Source organism: Toxorhynchites rutilus, chromosome 1 (genome assembly GCF_029784135.1).
Source record: "Toxorhynchites rutilus septentrionalis strain SRP chromosome 1, ASM2978413v1, whole genome shotgun sequence".
NCBI lineage: Eukaryota > Metazoa > Arthropoda > Insecta > Diptera > Culicidae > Toxorhynchites > Toxorhynchites rutilus.
Window position 1 is genome coordinate 196,672,939 of NC_073744.1, and position 17,168 is coordinate 196,690,106.

At 44.0% G+C, this 17,168-nt stretch overlaps 1 protein-coding gene and 1 long non-coding RNA gene across 2 annotated transcripts in view; one reads left to right on the top strand and one right to left on the bottom strand.

The window, feature by feature from the left end:
- LOC129762184 (uncharacterized) overlaps window positions 1-17,168 on the bottom strand; it is a 132,958-nt gene that overhangs the window by 7,398 nt on the left and 108,392 nt on the right. The window lies entirely within an intron of this gene.
- On the top strand, window positions 427-13,454 carry LOC129762168 (nuclear pore complex protein Nup205). The gene is made up of 5 exons (XM_055760178.1): window positions 427-583; window positions 679-3,788; window positions 10,283-12,788; window positions 12,843-13,025; window positions 13,093-13,454. The coding sequence occupies exons 1-5, from the start codon at window positions 574-576 to the stop codon at window positions 13,302-13,304; spliced, it is 6,021 nt and encodes a 2,006-aa protein (XP_055616153.1). The 5' UTR covers window positions 427-573; the 3' UTR covers window positions 13,305-13,454.

Consider the following 17,168-nt stretch of genomic DNA (forward strand, 5'->3'; position numbering starts at 1 on the left):
AATTTCAAATCCGATCGGGAACCGGAATAGAGGTGAATGAAAATTGCAATGAACACGGGATACTATACTAATCATGAAATTCCAAAATTGTCCAACGCCTTCGAAATCAAGTTGAAATTTCAACCAGCGTACGAATATTAGTTTGAGTCAATTTTTATACATTTTATTTTATACATAAATAGAATGTTCCGGAAGCTTGTTTTCGATTTTTAAAAAAAGGGAAAAGAGATCTACATGATGGCGTACGCTGTATATAGAAAACAAAGACGTAGTCCCACCTCAAAACAGTATGTTATTTCCCTTGTTTCCCACGTTGTATTTATCTTTCCAAGTGGAACGTCTTTCAAAGCTGACCATGCAAAGTAAACATAAACAACTTTTCGCACCCATCCGTTCGCGAAACGCTTCGGCTAATCATAACTGTCAACCGATCAAAAAGCTGGTGGTGCGTCTTCCGCGGTAAAATCTATCGCTCAAGTTGTGTTATTTTCGGTTGAATTTGCGCTCAGAATAGTCTTTTATCGGCGATAGACTTCATTCTCGTGAGCGCGTTGAAAAGTAGAATAAGCGAAAATGACGGAAGGTTTGTTGAAATCAGATAATTGATGACGAATACGATCGGTGTTCCCCGAAGGGGCAAAAGGTTATGTTTACACCGGTTTTCTGTCTTCTTCACAGCGACTCCGGACGATATGTGGACTCCGTTCAAGCATTTGTTCAACAGTATCGAGGTGTTTCTGGCGCCAGCGACGGGTGGCGCCCAACAGCAGGAGCAAAACGTGGCCAGTTTGGATGTGCTGCTTCGGAAGCACAAGCAGAATTTCACCTCTCTGCTGAGAAATCCACCGAAGAATGCCAAAAGCAGGGAGGCGATTCGACAGGGTATAACGGAGGGTATCACGCTGCCCGAGTTCGGGCACACGATTCTGTCGAAGGATCTGGTGGACGAGAGTGTAATCATCTCGGATATGTACAGCTTGAATGAGTACATCGCGTTGGAGCTGTTGTGTACGGCCCAGCAGCAAATGCCCAACCACCCGGGGCTTCCGCGTGGACTGGTGGCGGTGCTGCTGTACTACGATGGGCGTAAATCGCTGGCGGCTAGTTTGAAGGAGCTGTTTCAGGCTCGTGCGGGGATTAGCTGGTGCACGGATGCACCCTACGAGATTACCCAGCTGATAACGAGCTATACGGATGGGCTGGTGGCGGATGGTATCCTGGATAAGATAGTGGATTTGCTGGAGGAGCTAGATGTGACTAAGGAACTGGATGTGCTGACGACGAATAGAGCGCTGGGGCCACCGAAGCATCACCGGCAGGTGTTGGAGCTGTTCGAAGAGATCCGATTGCTGTTGGCAACCTCGTTGTTCAATTGGGCTGCGCAGTGTGGTCTTCCGAAGGGTACCACCGTTAAGTTGATTCGCCATTTGGCGAAGTACAAATCGACGGTTTCTTCCGGGGGAATCGATGATGTGACGATGGCAATGCAAATGGCACTCATGTATGGGCTGGATATGAGCGTGATTCAGCGACGCGAAGACGGTGAGGAGGTTGTGCGACGTTTGCCCATGGTTAAGGATGCGGAGTTTATCGAAACGGTGATGGAGGCGCTCTCCGGCGCTTGGGAATGCGAAGGTCTTCGTTCGGTGTCTCTTTTTACGTTTGGCTTGGCGATTGCCACCATTAGACTTGCGCCACAGAATCTGTACTCGAATACGGCGAGAATCATCGACCAGGATGAGCTGCTGGTTGATGCTGCTATCCAAGGACGGGTTTTTGATTTTATTCACTACACTTTGCTTGAAAATGAAATCATTTTTCGAACAGAATTTTACTATCGCAGAATGCATGTTCTTTTCACGGATTTCATCGAATTGATGCATTCCAAAGTGACGGAACTGAGAGCTAGAGCAGATGAAACGGCGAGAACAGTGCAAGCTTTCCAGCAGCAAGGGTTGGATCCACCGGCGAATTTGTGTAGAAACTTTGAAGCTTTGCTGCTTTCGGTTGGCAAATTGTATCAGAATGATAACATGCGGCTGAATCTATCCCTCGAATACTGGGGACCAATGGAAGTGGCTGCTAATTATCAGCGGGCGTCGTCACGTTCGGTTTGTTTATTCAAATTTATACGCTTGGCGGGCGAATTGCTGCCACCCATTTTGTTCATTCCGTATCTCAAAATGTTGTCCGGCCTGTCGAGTTCCCCACAATCGGCACGAAATGCCTTTAACCTTCTCAAGCAAGGTGGAGCTTCCGGAGCCTCGGCTACAATATCATGGGATCACTTTTTCAATTCCCTGTTCCGATACTACCAAAATCTCCGCCAGGAACAGAACCCGGGAAGTGAGACGGTGTACCGTAATCGTGCCATGAGCAGAAACATTAACCCACAGGAAATCGCCGGCTTGCAGGCGGTTCTTCAGGTGATTCGAGCTGTGGCCACTTACGACGAAGTCGCACGTGTTGCCCTATGCGAACATCCGAATTGGGCACCGCTACATGTGCTGCTCGGATTGATCAGCTGCTCCGTGGCGATCCCATTGAAGGCGGATTTGGTTCAAACGTTGGCCGCCCTTGGCAAGAGTAAGGAAACGGCACTGCAGCTGTGGAGTAATCTCGAAGCGTCTCAGATTATCAGTACCATCCCAACCACTAGCACATTCGCCAGCCGGGGAATCGAGTCCGAACTTGAAGAAATCGAAAGCCGCAACGAGTTGTATCCACTGACCATAGCGATGCTGGATCTGCTTTACATCCTTTGTGATACGGCCATCCCAAAGGGACTGGGCGCTGGTCCGCGTAAGCCTGGTCTCGATCCGTACGTCACCTTCGTCATCGATGCCGTCTTCCTTCGGTTCTACAATCGAAACTACAAAAACCCCGCCGAAAAGTGGCAAATCGCCGAGAAGTGTCTGCAGCTGTTATATGCCTTTGTTCGAAACTACGTCCCTTCACCGGCGGACTTCCCATCCACGATCCACCCCCAGGAGGAAAACTCTTCGCCCGGATTTCACATCCTACTCCAGGTGAACACCAAATCCGATTTCCTGCGTTTGCTGCTGCACATCATCGATGAATCGTGCACCATGTTCGACAGCTATGCGCCCTTCGCCGGCAAGAAACATCTCGAGGCGACCTCCCTCTACGCGCTGCAGATCATCGAGCGAGCTCTCGAAACGCAGGAGGACTTTTTCAGTGCCCATTTCTCGTCCAACTGTTCGATTCTGCTGGCGGGAATCAACAAGCTTCTGCTGGGGATGAATCCACGCAGCGGAAAGGCTGACCACATGCTGAACGTCACGCGCTTTGTCACGTACAACTCTTGGCTGCCGGAGAACGCTCTGGTGGCGATCCGGGTGCTGACCGCCATTATGCGGCAGCCCAATGTGAACCAACAGATTCTGGGGCTGTTCACTCAAAACGAGCGGGTGAAAAACGAGATCCGACAGGGGTTTGTGGAGTGTCTGGAAAGCGAAGCGGTTACCTACGCGGGGGCTGGTGGGAGCGAAGCTGACTCGAATCGTGATGGTCAGGAGCTGTATCTGGAGGGGGAAGAGGGTTCCAACGGGTCGGGGGCAAATGTGGAGCTGCATATCAAGGAGGCAATTATTGGACTGCTGCAGGAGTGTCTGCCCCAGCAGAGCACACCCAATTTGGCGCATTATTTGCTCGGGTTTGAGCTGAGCAAGGAGCTACGGTTGACCAATTTGCAGCAACCGGGTGTGATGAATTTTCCCAGCAATTGTGGCAAGTCGCTGATCACGCTGTTGGATAATTCGCTGGAGGTGAGTGAGTTGAATAGCATTTTTTATGGGTTTGGTTTCTGTGACTAATAAGTTGTAAGACTCAGTCGGTCATTGTAATGAAACCTAAAGAGGTCAAACAAGCTTGCGAAAATACTCGTAAGGATTTAAAAACGAAACTAGATACAAGAACACACAAAATTAGTAATTTTAGAACAAATAGAGATGGCTCCATCATTGTCGAGTGTGCAACTAGAGCCAACATAAACTATGTGAAAAATGACATCGAAAGCAATTTGGGTGAAAAATACAGTGTTGTTCTCACATCGGTGCCGAGATTTCAAATTGTGGGCATGAGCGATCAGCATTCCTCAAATTTTTTTGACGTAGGACTACGTCTTTCATTTCTATACCGGGGTGTAAAATCAAAGTTTCGAAAACGAAAGCGTTACGCCGGACACCGAGATTTTGAGCGTTAATAGCTCCTAAACAACTGAACGAAATGGTATGATAAACACTTCATTCGAAAGATAAAATGTCTACGCGTTCTATACTTGTTACTTTCTGCCTTCAAATTTGCCTTCAAAACAGGCTATTGAAATCACCAATCGGTATATAAGCAAGCGCCGCTCGGAAATCCACTCAGTTCTAATTGAACAGCGATTGGAGCATGTTGTCGCTGTTATGGTGAAGCTCTCCGTTTATCATGAAAGCGCGGATGAACGGTGTCACCAAGAGCCTGTTTGTACACCTTAGGCCAGAAGGGAATCCATCAGGAGGAGAGTGATGCCACAAACGGTTCCCCGGGAAGATCTCGAAGCAGCCGCTACACACACATACACATACACGCGCGGAATTCTTTCCGTTTGGATGTCATTCAGCATCGAGAAAGATCCGGAAAATAATCTGCCAGTTCCTCTGGGAATTTAAAAATACATTCATGTGAAAGAGTTTATTTGAATGTTTTCTATCCATGTAACACTGTGACCAAATATGTTTCAATCAAGTGCTATTAACAGATGGTTATCGAGTTGGCATTAACCACTGGTGGGCTTCCAGTATCGAGGAAAATGTGGAAATATCTAATCGTTACTGAAAATAATCTGCCAGTTTCTCTGGGAATTTAATGTAACACTGTGACCAAATACATTTGGTTTTGTGATTTTTCAATCAATCGCAATCAACAGGATAGCTTCTGAAGAATATTCTTCCCCATCAGTAGGATATTTCCGTATCCAATATGGGATGCATAAAACCTTGTGCCTCCAACGTAACGCTCTCGTTTTCGAAGTCCTCCAAATATTCATTCATTCAGAATGAATTCAGATTCAACTTCAAACAAATGATCTCTAAATCAACGATAGTCCTACGTCATCCTTGCGGTTATACCATAGATATAACCCACTTCCTGTTTTTTTATAATTCGTTTATTTGTACAGGCTCAGTTACATAGGTTTAAAGAAGCCAAACTCTCAACTATACTTTTACTATTAACATGTTTTCTTAATTCTACGGTTAATGAAATAGGAAACCGATTACTCGCGGTCGACTCGAGTTTAGAAGGGTGACATATTTTCCTTAGGAAAAGGATGGGATGTAAGGAAATTGTAACCTTGTTCACACTCACACTCACACTCACTTTCACATTCATACTCACATATCACACTGAATTCTTAAACTATCCTCACATCTAATATGTATTAACAATTTAACTTATTCTAATGTTAGGGAACCGATAGCTCGCGAAGGACGAAAAGGAGGGGAAAATGGGGGGGAAAGGATGTAAGAACAATCACACTCGAAGATCGATATCTTTAAGGAAAACATATATTTGGGACATGTAATCAAGGTCTAACCGAGCCAACACATCTCTCATCTCTCATTGGGCTGCCTTCCTCGGGCCCGAAGGGAGTTTTCTAAATTCGATCTGGCGACAAGATATAGCTCGCACGACCAAACAACGTGTTCGATGTCGTGGTAACCATGGCCACAAACGCAGAGATTGCTGTCGGCAAGCTTGAAACGAAAAAGCAGCGCATCTAAAGAACAGTGATTGGACATGAGTCGGGAGAAGGTCCGAATAAAGTCCCGACTCAAGTCCAGACTTTTGAACCATGGTTTGAGGCTAACCTTAGGGATAATCGAGTGGAGCCACCGGCCCAATTCATCTTCGTTCCACTTGCGTTGCCAGTTAGCGATGCTATTTTTACGAACTAAAGAATAAAATTCATTGAAGGCGATTTGACGCTGATAAATATCGCCTTCAATTGCACCTACCTTTGCTAATGAGTCAGCCCTCTCATTACCCGAAATGGAGCAATGTGAAGGGACCCAGACAAAGGTAATGACATAACAGCGTCTGGATAAAGCACTAAAAATTTCTCGTATTCTCTCAAGGAAGTACGGCGAGTGCTTTTCCGGCCTCACTGAACGGATAGCTTCGACAGAGCTAAGACTATCCGTTACAATGTAATAGTGTTCAACAGCAATATACACTGAGCAAGGATTATGAAGACTGTGGGAGGTGCTGAAAATTTCGTTGAACACTCCAAATCCTGTGGACTCATTCATTGAGGATCCATCTGTATAGTACATATTATCACAATTGACACGCCCATACTTTGCATTGAAGATCGTAGGAGCGATCCTCGATCGAGGATAATCTGGAATTTCATGGATTTTCTCCTTCATGAACAGATCAAAATGTACAGAGGAATTGATGTAGTCAGAAAAACAAACACGGTTGGGAATATACGAAGAAGGATCAACCTGCATGGTGATGAATTCATGATATGAGCTCATGAATCCAGAATGAAAATTTAGCTCGATAAGCTGCTCATAATTTCCGATCACCAATGGGTTCATAACCTTACACCGGATGAGGAACCGAAGAGATAATAAATTGAAGCGATCTTTTAGTGGGAGTACGCCTGCCAAAACCTCGAGACTCATGGTATGCGTTGAGGGCATACATCCCAACGCAATACGGAGACAAAGATACTGAATTCGCTCGAGTTTAATGAGGTGTGTTTTGGCAGCTGATTGAAAACAGAAACTGCCATACTCCATCACTGAGAGAATAGTTGTTCGATACAACATTATAAGATCTTCGGGATGGGCTCCCCACCAGGTGCCGGTAATTGTACGGAGAAAGTTTATTCTTTGTTGGCATTTTTTACTCAGATACCTAATATGGGCCCCCCAAGTACATTTGGAGTCGAACCAGACCCCAAGATACTTGAATGACATAGCATGAGTGATCGATTTACCCAAAAGTTGAAGCTTTGGTTTTGTTGGTCTATGCTTCCTAGAAAAAACCACCATCTCTGTTTTCTCCGTGGAGAATTCGATCCCTAGCCCAATGGCCCAGGTTGAAAAAATGTTCAAAGTATCTTGTAAGGGTTCTTGCAGGTCGGATTCATTTGATCCTACGACAGACACCACTCCATCATCTGCAAGTTGTCTTAGGCTGCAATTTTGTGTAAGGCAATTGTCGATGTCGCTTACATAGAAGTTGTACAAAAGGGCGCTTAAACATGAGCCCTGAGGGAGGCCCATGTAAGAGATCCGATTCACTGCCGAATCTCCGTGAGAAAAATTCAAATGTTTCTCACAAAGCAAGTTATATAACATATTATTCAACAGAGGCGGCAGACCCCGAGAGTGTAATTTGTCTGACAGGACCTCAATTGAAACTGAATCAAACGCCCCCTTTATGTCCAAGAATACTGAAGCCATTTGTTTTTTTTCGGCGTAAGCCATTTGAATTTCTGAAGAAAGCAACGCAAGACAATCATTCGTCCCCTTGCCCCTGCGGAACCCATATTGTGTATCTGAGAGTAGGCCATTCGTTTCAACCCATCGATCAAGACGAAACAAGATCATTTTCTCCAACAATTTCCGTACTAGAAACAAACAAAAAAGTCATTGCAATAGTGCACAGGAAACAACTCGATTTCAACTAAATATCTACCTATATTTTACTGCCGCGATCGAGGCTCAATGATTGCTCATGGAGTGAAAAACGAATGATTTTACAGAGACACTCGCTGGCTCAAGCAAAAGTTTCCAATCTGATTCTCTCACCATCTAACGTCATTCCGAGAGGCAAATGCGGGAATGCAAAATTCTCTGAGAATAGATGAGCGGGTATTTTTCCATTCAGGTCAAGAATGAACTTTGCGAAGATGATAGTTGAATATTTTCTGTCTGAAATAAAATGAGGCATAAACGGAGAATAGAAGGGTGAGTTTTATCTGTGAATGAGTGTTGTTGAACGAATTTCGGTGTGATTTTGCCCATACCTGTTCATGGGTCCATTGGCAGAACTGTTCATTGATTGATCTTCTAATCGATTTACCCTTTTTACTATAAAATTCCTAGTACTTCTACCGAAACTCATCATTATAATATCGGATTATTTTCAGACACAATTCTCGTTCAAGATTTTTCAACCACTTGCAAATAACATGTTTCTCAGTTACATGGAATAAATGTTTGATGCAGAAAATATGATAAAATAAAGACAAACCTCCACCCCCTTCCTCCCTCAGAGAGGGGGGGGGGGAGAGAGAGAGGAGTGTCTATTCAGCATAGAAACGTTTCTTGCCCCCTAAAATCTTCACATGACAAATTTGGCTCAATTTGCTTGTTTAGTTTTCGAGTTATGCAGAAATTTGTGTTTCATTTGTATGGCAGCCCCCATTGTCGAAGGCCTTTTCAATGTGCAAAAGCGCCATTGCTGTCGTCTTGGTGTGTTGTCTGGTGGATCCCAAACCCAAACGGAACCCAAACTGTTCCTCAGGAAAGACACCATGTTCATCTGCGAAGAAAGAATTCGGGTTCGAAAACACTTCTCGAAGAGCTTGGAGAGGGCAGAGAGTAAGCTGATGGGTCGACAGCTCCGACAATGTTCCGGACAACTTGGTAACGAAGGAGATAATGCTATTTTTATCTATAATATATTTCTGTAGTCATAGATTGAATTGATTCAGTCTTATATTAATGTAGGTCCTAACTATTTAGACTTGTGTTTAAAAATGATACATGATGACTCTTTGTCTTCTTCTGCATGATTGAATAAACAGAAGTAAAGGGTAGTAATGGCTTTAATGGTATTTTTGTGTACATTTTTGAACAGAATGCGGTTCCGAATTCTACCACGTTATGTCATCTAACCCGTTTAAAGGATACAAGTACATACAGGAACCGGTTTTTCCAGGGCATCCATTTGATGTATCAGAAGAGAAAAAAATACAGATTTTTAACAATTAAAAACTCAATTTAAATGTAATTACTACACACAATCACAGTCCTATGTCAAGATCACGTCCGTGCTCTTAGGCTCAGACCCATCAACTTTTTTCTTATTTCTTCTTCGTTTTTGTTGAGGAAGCCTGTTTTTTGCTGCTGCTCTAGTTGCTCCGTTTGGTCGGTACAATTCAGGGAGTACAAATTGGACCAATCGAAACGTGAACCATGTTTAGATAATGCTTGCTGTTTTACAGTTATCAAATTGTTTATCATATCAATTGTTTATCACGTTAAAAAAGAAGATTTTAGTCGTCCATTGCTAGACTACTCGGTCGTATTGACAGATGGTGTGTAGCTAGCGAGTGACGGGATCTACCTATACGGGAAGAATTCAAGGGGTACCTTTGAAATCATTAGATTTGTTAGTTGACAGAAAACAGAATAGATCTTGGATAAAAGAGTGCTCGGCTGGAGATTTAGATTTCACCACTATCTATTCATGGAGAAAAAATCATCTTAATATTAGATAGATGGGGATCTTCGTAGCCACATTGATCGCGTGTTCGCTCACTAAGGAATCGATAGGGAGTTCAAAACTCAGAGCCAATCGACCATCTTTATGTTGTTATAGAACATAGATCGATTCTCGGTCGAAGTCCTGGCCTCTTTTCATCGATACTGCTCTCATCCATACATCATACAATACTGCTCTGTTAATAACATCGGGCTATTGTGCTATTAATAACACAACAATGATCAAATCAACTGTCTCCGCTGTCCGATCTTACTGAGCAATGGGATAACAGAAAAAATACTCTCACGTCTAAATGGGTACTGTGTAATTTACAATTGAGTGGCTTAGAATGCAAGGGGTGTATGTGACTTGATCGATTTCTCTTCATCATCTTTTTCTTTAGTTAATAACTCAATTGCAAAAACGTTCCAATTTAAGTTTGATATAGAATCTGATAGGTGAGGTTCTGACCTATCTTCCACATTGTCAAATACATCTGGGAATGTATTTGAGTGTAAGCTATGACCAAAAGAGAGAGTCGATGTAGAGAAATCGATCACATCACTTACAACCCTTTCATTCTAAGCCCCTCAATTTAGATACGATAAACATGTAGTATGTACACGGTTAAATCCGGCTCTGTTACAGCTGAAATACTCATGGGCCTAAATAAATAAACAAATGAGATAAAAATAATATACATGAATAGATGAACGGTTTATAATAGGAAACAGCAATATCCAAAATTTTTACTCTCTCCCTTCCGCAGGTATCCAAATCCGGCAAGACCAGCTCCGCCCCGCAGGAGCGTTTAATCGAGAACGCCTACTCGCTACTGTACGCGCTGTGCCACAACACGCGAACCTCGGAGGTCATCCTGCGCTTCCTGCGCTCCTGCAACGACTTCCTCTGCCGGCACATCAGCGGACTGCCCTTCGCAAACGTCAAAAGTCCCCATGTACTGAACCAGATGACCGGTTTGCTCAAGTGTGTCGCCATCGAGCTGAAGCTCACCTCGGACAAGAGTCAGGTTTCCCAGTTCGGGAACGTGTGCAAGATTCTGCTCGGCGTGGTCCAGAGCGGCCAGCAGGCGGCGACGGAAAGCGCCGTCCTCCCGGTGGAGCTGTCCCATCACTACAGCATGATGAACGCGAGTATGATGTCCAGTCCGCTGGAGAGCAGCACCATCGGCGGCGGCGGGCGGAAGGGAGTGTCGGAGTCGGCCAAGCTGTTGCTGTGTCAGCTGTTGGATTGTTTGGATTTTGAGATTAAATCGCTGGAGAAACCAAAGTGGGATTACTTCGACAACTCGCTGCTGCAAGGGTTGCTCCAAAGTTGTGAGATCCCAGCGGTTGGCGCGGGTGGTGGTTTGAAGTTGATCGACATCAGGAAACTGCACGACGTGTTGAAGGATGAGCTTAACTCGGTGCAAACGACGATCGCTGCCGGTCAGAGGGCACACATTCTGGTGGAAATCGAGACCATTCTGATGTATGGGCTGCAGGTGAACTGTCAGCGGAATTTGTGCGCTTCGACTGTGAAGTTTTTGGAAGGCTGGAGCCAGGTGACGGAGGTGCTGTTCAGCGTAACTCCAGCGATGTTTGTCTCGCTGGATGTGAAGCAAAGTCTGCTGTTGGAGATTGTCCAGGCGGTTCTCAGTAAGGTGGTGCCAAATCAGATTATGCCCGAGTTGGCGAATCTTGCCTCGTCGACGGTCCTGCTGTTGATGGTGAACATGAGACACTGCTGTGTCCTGAAGAACCGAGAGGGTCCACAGGAGATAAACCAGGGTCCGCTGATGAGTTCGTTCGGGGGGAATAGTGTCGTGGGGGTTGGAGGCAGTGGGGGAACCTTTTCACCCAAAACGAATACGCTTAGTTTGAGGTACATCCTGCAGAACATTCTTGAGTGGATCCTAATCAGCGGCGTGGGATCGCAAAAGCTGAGAATAAATCTGTATGCGTCTCTGCTAAACTATATGCACATCGTGAAAGGTAATCGGGACAAGTTGGAAAACGAACAGGATAACATGAGGGATGAGTTCTATGTTTCACGGTTGGATAAAAGCCTGGCGGCGGGAAGATCTCATGAGAGTGGAGCGGACGAATCGCAAGCTCAAATCGAGATGGTTATCGAGATCTTCCAATCGTTCGGGGATAAACTGATCGACATTCTTTGTCATGATTGCACCGGAGGGCATGATATCTGCAAAATGTTGGCCCTCTCCTGCGTTGATATGCTACTGGATATGGACTCGATGACCAACGTGATTCAGTTTATCTCCAAAAGGGGTTATCTGTCTCATATGATCGATAGTTTGCTGAAGAACGATGTCAAACTGTGCCGAATTCTCGACAATCAACCGGAAAATATGAAGGCACTTTACGTGTATGAATCAAAAATGGCAATGTTGAGTAGAATTGGCAGCTCTCACATCGGTGCGGAGCTTCTGCTGGAAGAGAAGGCTCTCAGTGTGCTGGCAGGAATGAAGGTCTTCGACCTTCATCCTGATTTTCAAGTCCTCAGCTACTCCGGACATTACCAAGCCTCCTCTAGCTTTATTCCACCGATCGAAGCTCGCTATCAACAGATCCTCTTCCCGGCTCTCAATTTGTGCGACGTTATTCTTTCCACATTGGGCCAAGAAAATCATTCCGCTGTCACTCAGATCATTCACTTCCTGCTTTCTCACGGCGAAACTATCGAAATCGTGCTTCGCGCGGGAACTCCCTTCCTCAATATCGGCCTGCTGCAGGAGTTGGCCGGAATAACGAGTCTGATCGCTCGTGCAGCTAATCAGGAAATCTCCACACTCATTGCGCCAAACGTCAACCAAGACATCGGAGCCAATCTCTACCGGCTGCAGAAGCTAATGCTGACTCTGTTCCCACGGTTCAGCCTGTCCGAGCAAACGCTGAAAGAGCTCAACCAAAACGCGCTCACCAACTGCAGCGAGCGGGAGAAATCCACCCACCTGAAGTACTTCCTCCAGATTGCGGCCAATCTTGCGCTTTATGCACGCAACAGTATTTCGAATCACGCCGTTGACCACCGGACCATCAACGTGTTGTTTTCGCCCCAAATCAGCGAAAACATTCACCACCGGCAGCAGGAGAACCGTGGAACGGGAGCTGCCCTCGAAACGTCGCACAGTTTGAACATCATCGTGGTGCAGCTGAAGAACTCGGTCGAGTATTACCACAGGGAGAAGCTTTCGCACGAGAGTCTGGTGCGACAGCGGAATTCGCTGCCCAGTCTTAGCTTGGATACCAACGGTGAGTTCCGTGGATCATTTGGTGATTTATTCTGATCATTATTTCCCATTCCAGTCCAAGTTCAGCACAACAATCTGACAGAACGGATAGCCGCCAAGCAGGAGGAGCTAAAGCGATGCGTTTTTATTACCGAGCACTGTCTGTACCTTTTGTGGGCCCATCTGGACTATTTTATGCTGCGGGCAATCCCCGTGAGCTCGTTGCATTTCAACTCGTCCTATGGGGGAGGCACTGAAAGTGAGTTTCCGAACGAATGAATGCATCCACATGCACTCGAAACACTGAAATGTTTTTACTTTTCTAGACTATCTATCCTCCCAAACGGAAGTGGGTTGGAAGATCACCGCCGAGGATGTCGCTGCACTGAAGAAAACCCTGATCGGGGTGTTCAACGAGACTTTCTGCAAGCAGCTTGTCAGCACGGTTCCGGATCAGACGCGCACCTCGGACAAGGGCTTCATCGAGGCGCTGCTCCGGCGGATCAAACGATTGATTCAGTTCGTTCCGGTAAAGTGATCACCGTTGAGAATGTGTGAATGTGTTTATTACTGACGACGAATGTAATTTTGTCATATGTTATTATATGATGACGGTTGTTTTCCGCTCATATTTGTCTCCCATCAACTGTGGTCTTTTTCTTTACTTCATTCCTGATTAAACTGTTTTCGAATAGATGTAACGAAAGTGATGAAGGGTTGACCAAGCAGAATATATCACATCCTTTGAGCGATGCTATGAGAAGTGTCGTTTTCAAATCACGAAAATATTAAGATATTCGTGGACTGATTGGTACAGTATTGGATGTACAAGTAAGTCTTAAATGATTTTTATCAGATGGCGTTAGTGGCAATCAAACGCATTGAGCAATCCTTTAACCTTTTTTCTTGTACAATCACCAGGGTTGTTCGATGGTTGTATGGTTAGCGTAACAGCCTCACAATCCGATCGGCCTGGGTTCAATCCCAGCTGGCGTCGTTGGGATTTTCTGAGGCGAAAAATCTCTGGTTACGTCTTCCTTCGGAGCGGAAGTAAAAGAAGTTGGCCCGGCTCATGAGTTGTTGAGTCTGATAGGTAGGAACAGGTGGAGTCGCCTCCCTGATGTCGGTGATTGGCACTAAAGTGGCGGAAATAGGCCGACGAAAAATAAGCGAAGATAAAAAAAAAAAAAACCAGGGTTGTTATTTCCAGGTTCCAGTACATATTATATTGTGCGAACAGAGATGCAATCGCGAAAGCACAATTACATTGTGATAAGCGTTGTTAGTCCATTTGATGTTTGCGCTAACGAAATTGATCTTTGTTCGAGAGTGAAAATTGAGTTTCAGGGGATAAAACGCATTCCTATATCCGTTTGACATAGCTGTCAACCAGAGCGTCATATCGTTAGTTGAATGTCTGCCATTTTACAATATGGATCGTTTTAGCATCGCACAACGTGTTAATTTTGTTAAATTGTGCTATAAAAATGATGAAAAACCGGCAAATGTTTTTCGAGCATCACGGACGGATTTTGGTCGTCATGGACGGCCTACAGAGCACACAATCGCTAATGTAGTGCGTAAATTCGAACAAACTGGATCCGTAGCGGATATTGTGAAACCTGTGTATCATCGTAATGTGCGTTCGGCCGAAAATATTGCTGCTGTTGCTGCCAGTGTGGAGGATGACCCGAATGTTTCGATTCCACGGCGTGCTCAGCAATTGGGCTTGTCAAACACATCATTGTGGCGAATTTTGCATTTGGACTTGCACCTACATCCATATAAAGTCCAACTGGTACAAAAATTAGAGCGTGGTGACCATGGAATGCGTCGGGCATACGGGCTGCTTCCGTATTTCTTTGAAAATGAGGACGGCGAGACGGTAACTGTGAATGGTGAGCGCTATGGCCGCATGTTAATCGATTTTTTTTGACACAAATTGAAGATATGGAGAAATTGGAGGGACGCATAATTTCGCGTTTTGGTGATGCCAATTGGCCGTCCAGATCATGCGATTTGAACCCGCTAGACTTTTTTTTTGTGGGGTTATGCGAAAGACCGTGTCTATGCCAACTCTCCGCAAACTCTTGAACGTTTGAAAGACAACATTCGTGAAGTTATGACCGAGATACCGCCCCATATGTGCCGAAAAGTCATCGAAAATTACCTGTTCCGGATCAAGGTGTGCGAGGAAGCCCTAGGTGGACATTCGAATGATGTTGTATTTCACACATAATGGCATAAACCCAACATTAATTTGAAATAAAAGTTTCATCGAAATTCGAATTCTAAGTGTGTTTTATTTCAATTTACTTTCGGAATTTAAAGTTGGAAAACCCTGTATATTCTATCTATATAAATAAAGATATGCCCAAAACTCGAGGAACGTTTCTTTCTATTTGACCTGTCTTTATTTTATTACATTTTCCGTATCAAACATGTACTTCGTGTAACGGAGAAACATGTCATTTGCAAGTGATTGAAGCAATCTTCGTTCCCATCGAAATATGTTCCCTAATGGCGGGTTTACATTAGGGAGATCTATAGCTATAGATGGATTTATTCACGTGAAAATAGGTGTAAACGGGTGAGAATAAATGATACACTTATTCGAGGTATATATAACTTGAATAAATTCAGCATATGTAAACGCTTGTGAATTTCTCACTGGTGAGAAATCACTAAAGTTGGATGCAGTTCTACTTTAGGTGAATAAATTCACCGAAAATATGAATATATTCATTATAGAAGTTCACGCTAGTGTAAACGGTTGATGCGATTTCTATAAATCTCATCATATTTCTTCACATGAATATATCCCTAGTCTAAACCCACCCTAACACAGCCATCAAAACCAGGGAAATCGGCATTGCAGATAGGGGAAATGAGGTTAAAATGAACAGGGTTGGTAAAATGAACCAGTGCTCAAACTTTGTTAATTTAACTATAAACAAATTGATACTCCTCCATTATCTCATTCTTAGACATTTGAAGCTGTTTAAGACACCCTGTTATGCATAAAACTGTCAAATGTAAAAAATAATAAATAAAACAAATATCTCTCACGGTAGCCATTTTGATGTAATTTTGTGCGCATCGTATTTAAGGAATTTCCCGTGAAATTTAAATTATTCGGCCTGATATCTTCAACAAATCTTCAGTTTGGACCACTTTTCACATATTCAATGAGAGATGATCCTGATCTTCTGCTTCATCTATACCTGTTCCTCAGAAACGCCGATGTCAACGTTTAATTATGTTTCCTTCGTTGTGTCCCCGTTTCATATCCCTCCTATCCGATCGATAAACTTTTACTTAGTCGCGGCAATACATACACACACTCTTTACAGATGCACGGGCCGAAGGTTGTGCAGATCATTCAACAAGAGCCAAAGGTTGTACCGCTCATGACAACTCTACACGAGCTGATGATTGCGCCGGCTAGTGACCATTCTATCCTGGATTCCTCGAGTCGAGAAAGACGCACCACGCTAGATATGGGGTACAGACTAGGGGGGCGTTGCTGATTAATGGTCAGCTGCATCCCAATAGGAAGTATCCCGTGTCGGGCACACGTACAGAGCATTGGAGACAGCAACATCCCAGTTACGAAAACACTTGTAATACTAACCTCGAGCCAACCGTGAGTAATCGGTTACATATTACTAACATAGATAATAAGAAAAATTCTCAAAGTATTGTACTCCCGGACCCGTGAGGCTAACGCCATATGAGCCTTGATAAAAATATATATTTTGGAAAAAAAAAAAATTCAATGAGAGGTAAACAGATATTTTGTTTGGTTTCAGTGATTAATTCACATTCAAAATTACTTTGTTGTTTGGGGCAAAATGAGCCACCACTGGATAACGACTAACAATGTCATGTTTTCCAAAGCTGATCTACCTCATCAAATTTTGCTTTTCAAGGGGTTCCTTTTGTGGCTTTGACCTCGAAAAAATATGCCACCTAGACCAAAACCAAACCTCAATATGTGAAGCGTTATGTGTTTCTTACTACTTTTTCGCACGTATGAGTAAATTCTAATAACTACTCTAGGTGAATAGGCCTAGCTCATTTCATACATGTACCTACTATTTCAATAATGATTTAAACAAATTTAGATAAGGAACAACGCATAAATCTATCCCATTTATCAGGATATGTGTAATTGTTCATTTTACCACCACCATGTGATCATTCTAACCGCACGGTAAAAGAATGCTCGATTTTACATCTTATTTTCTTTCAATGAAAAATGTACTATTTTGATTTGTTATTATAAAAACCGTTTGATATCTTGATATCAAAGAACAGAAATTGTAGCAGTATGTGGACGCATATTCCTTAGGGTGTTCATTTTAACCACTTTTCCCCTACATGCATGTTGGGGGGATTT

Coding starts and splice junctions, on each gene's coding strand:
- LOC129762168 (XM_055760178.1), top strand. Junction 3,789..10,282: donor TGTTGGATAATTCGCTGGAG/GTGAGTGAGTTG, acceptor TCCCTTCCGCAG/GTATCCAAATCCGGCAAGAC. Junction 12,789..12,842: donor TCTTAGCTTGGATACCAACG/GTGAGTTCCGTG, acceptor TTCCCATTCCAG/TCCAAGTTCAGCACAACAAT.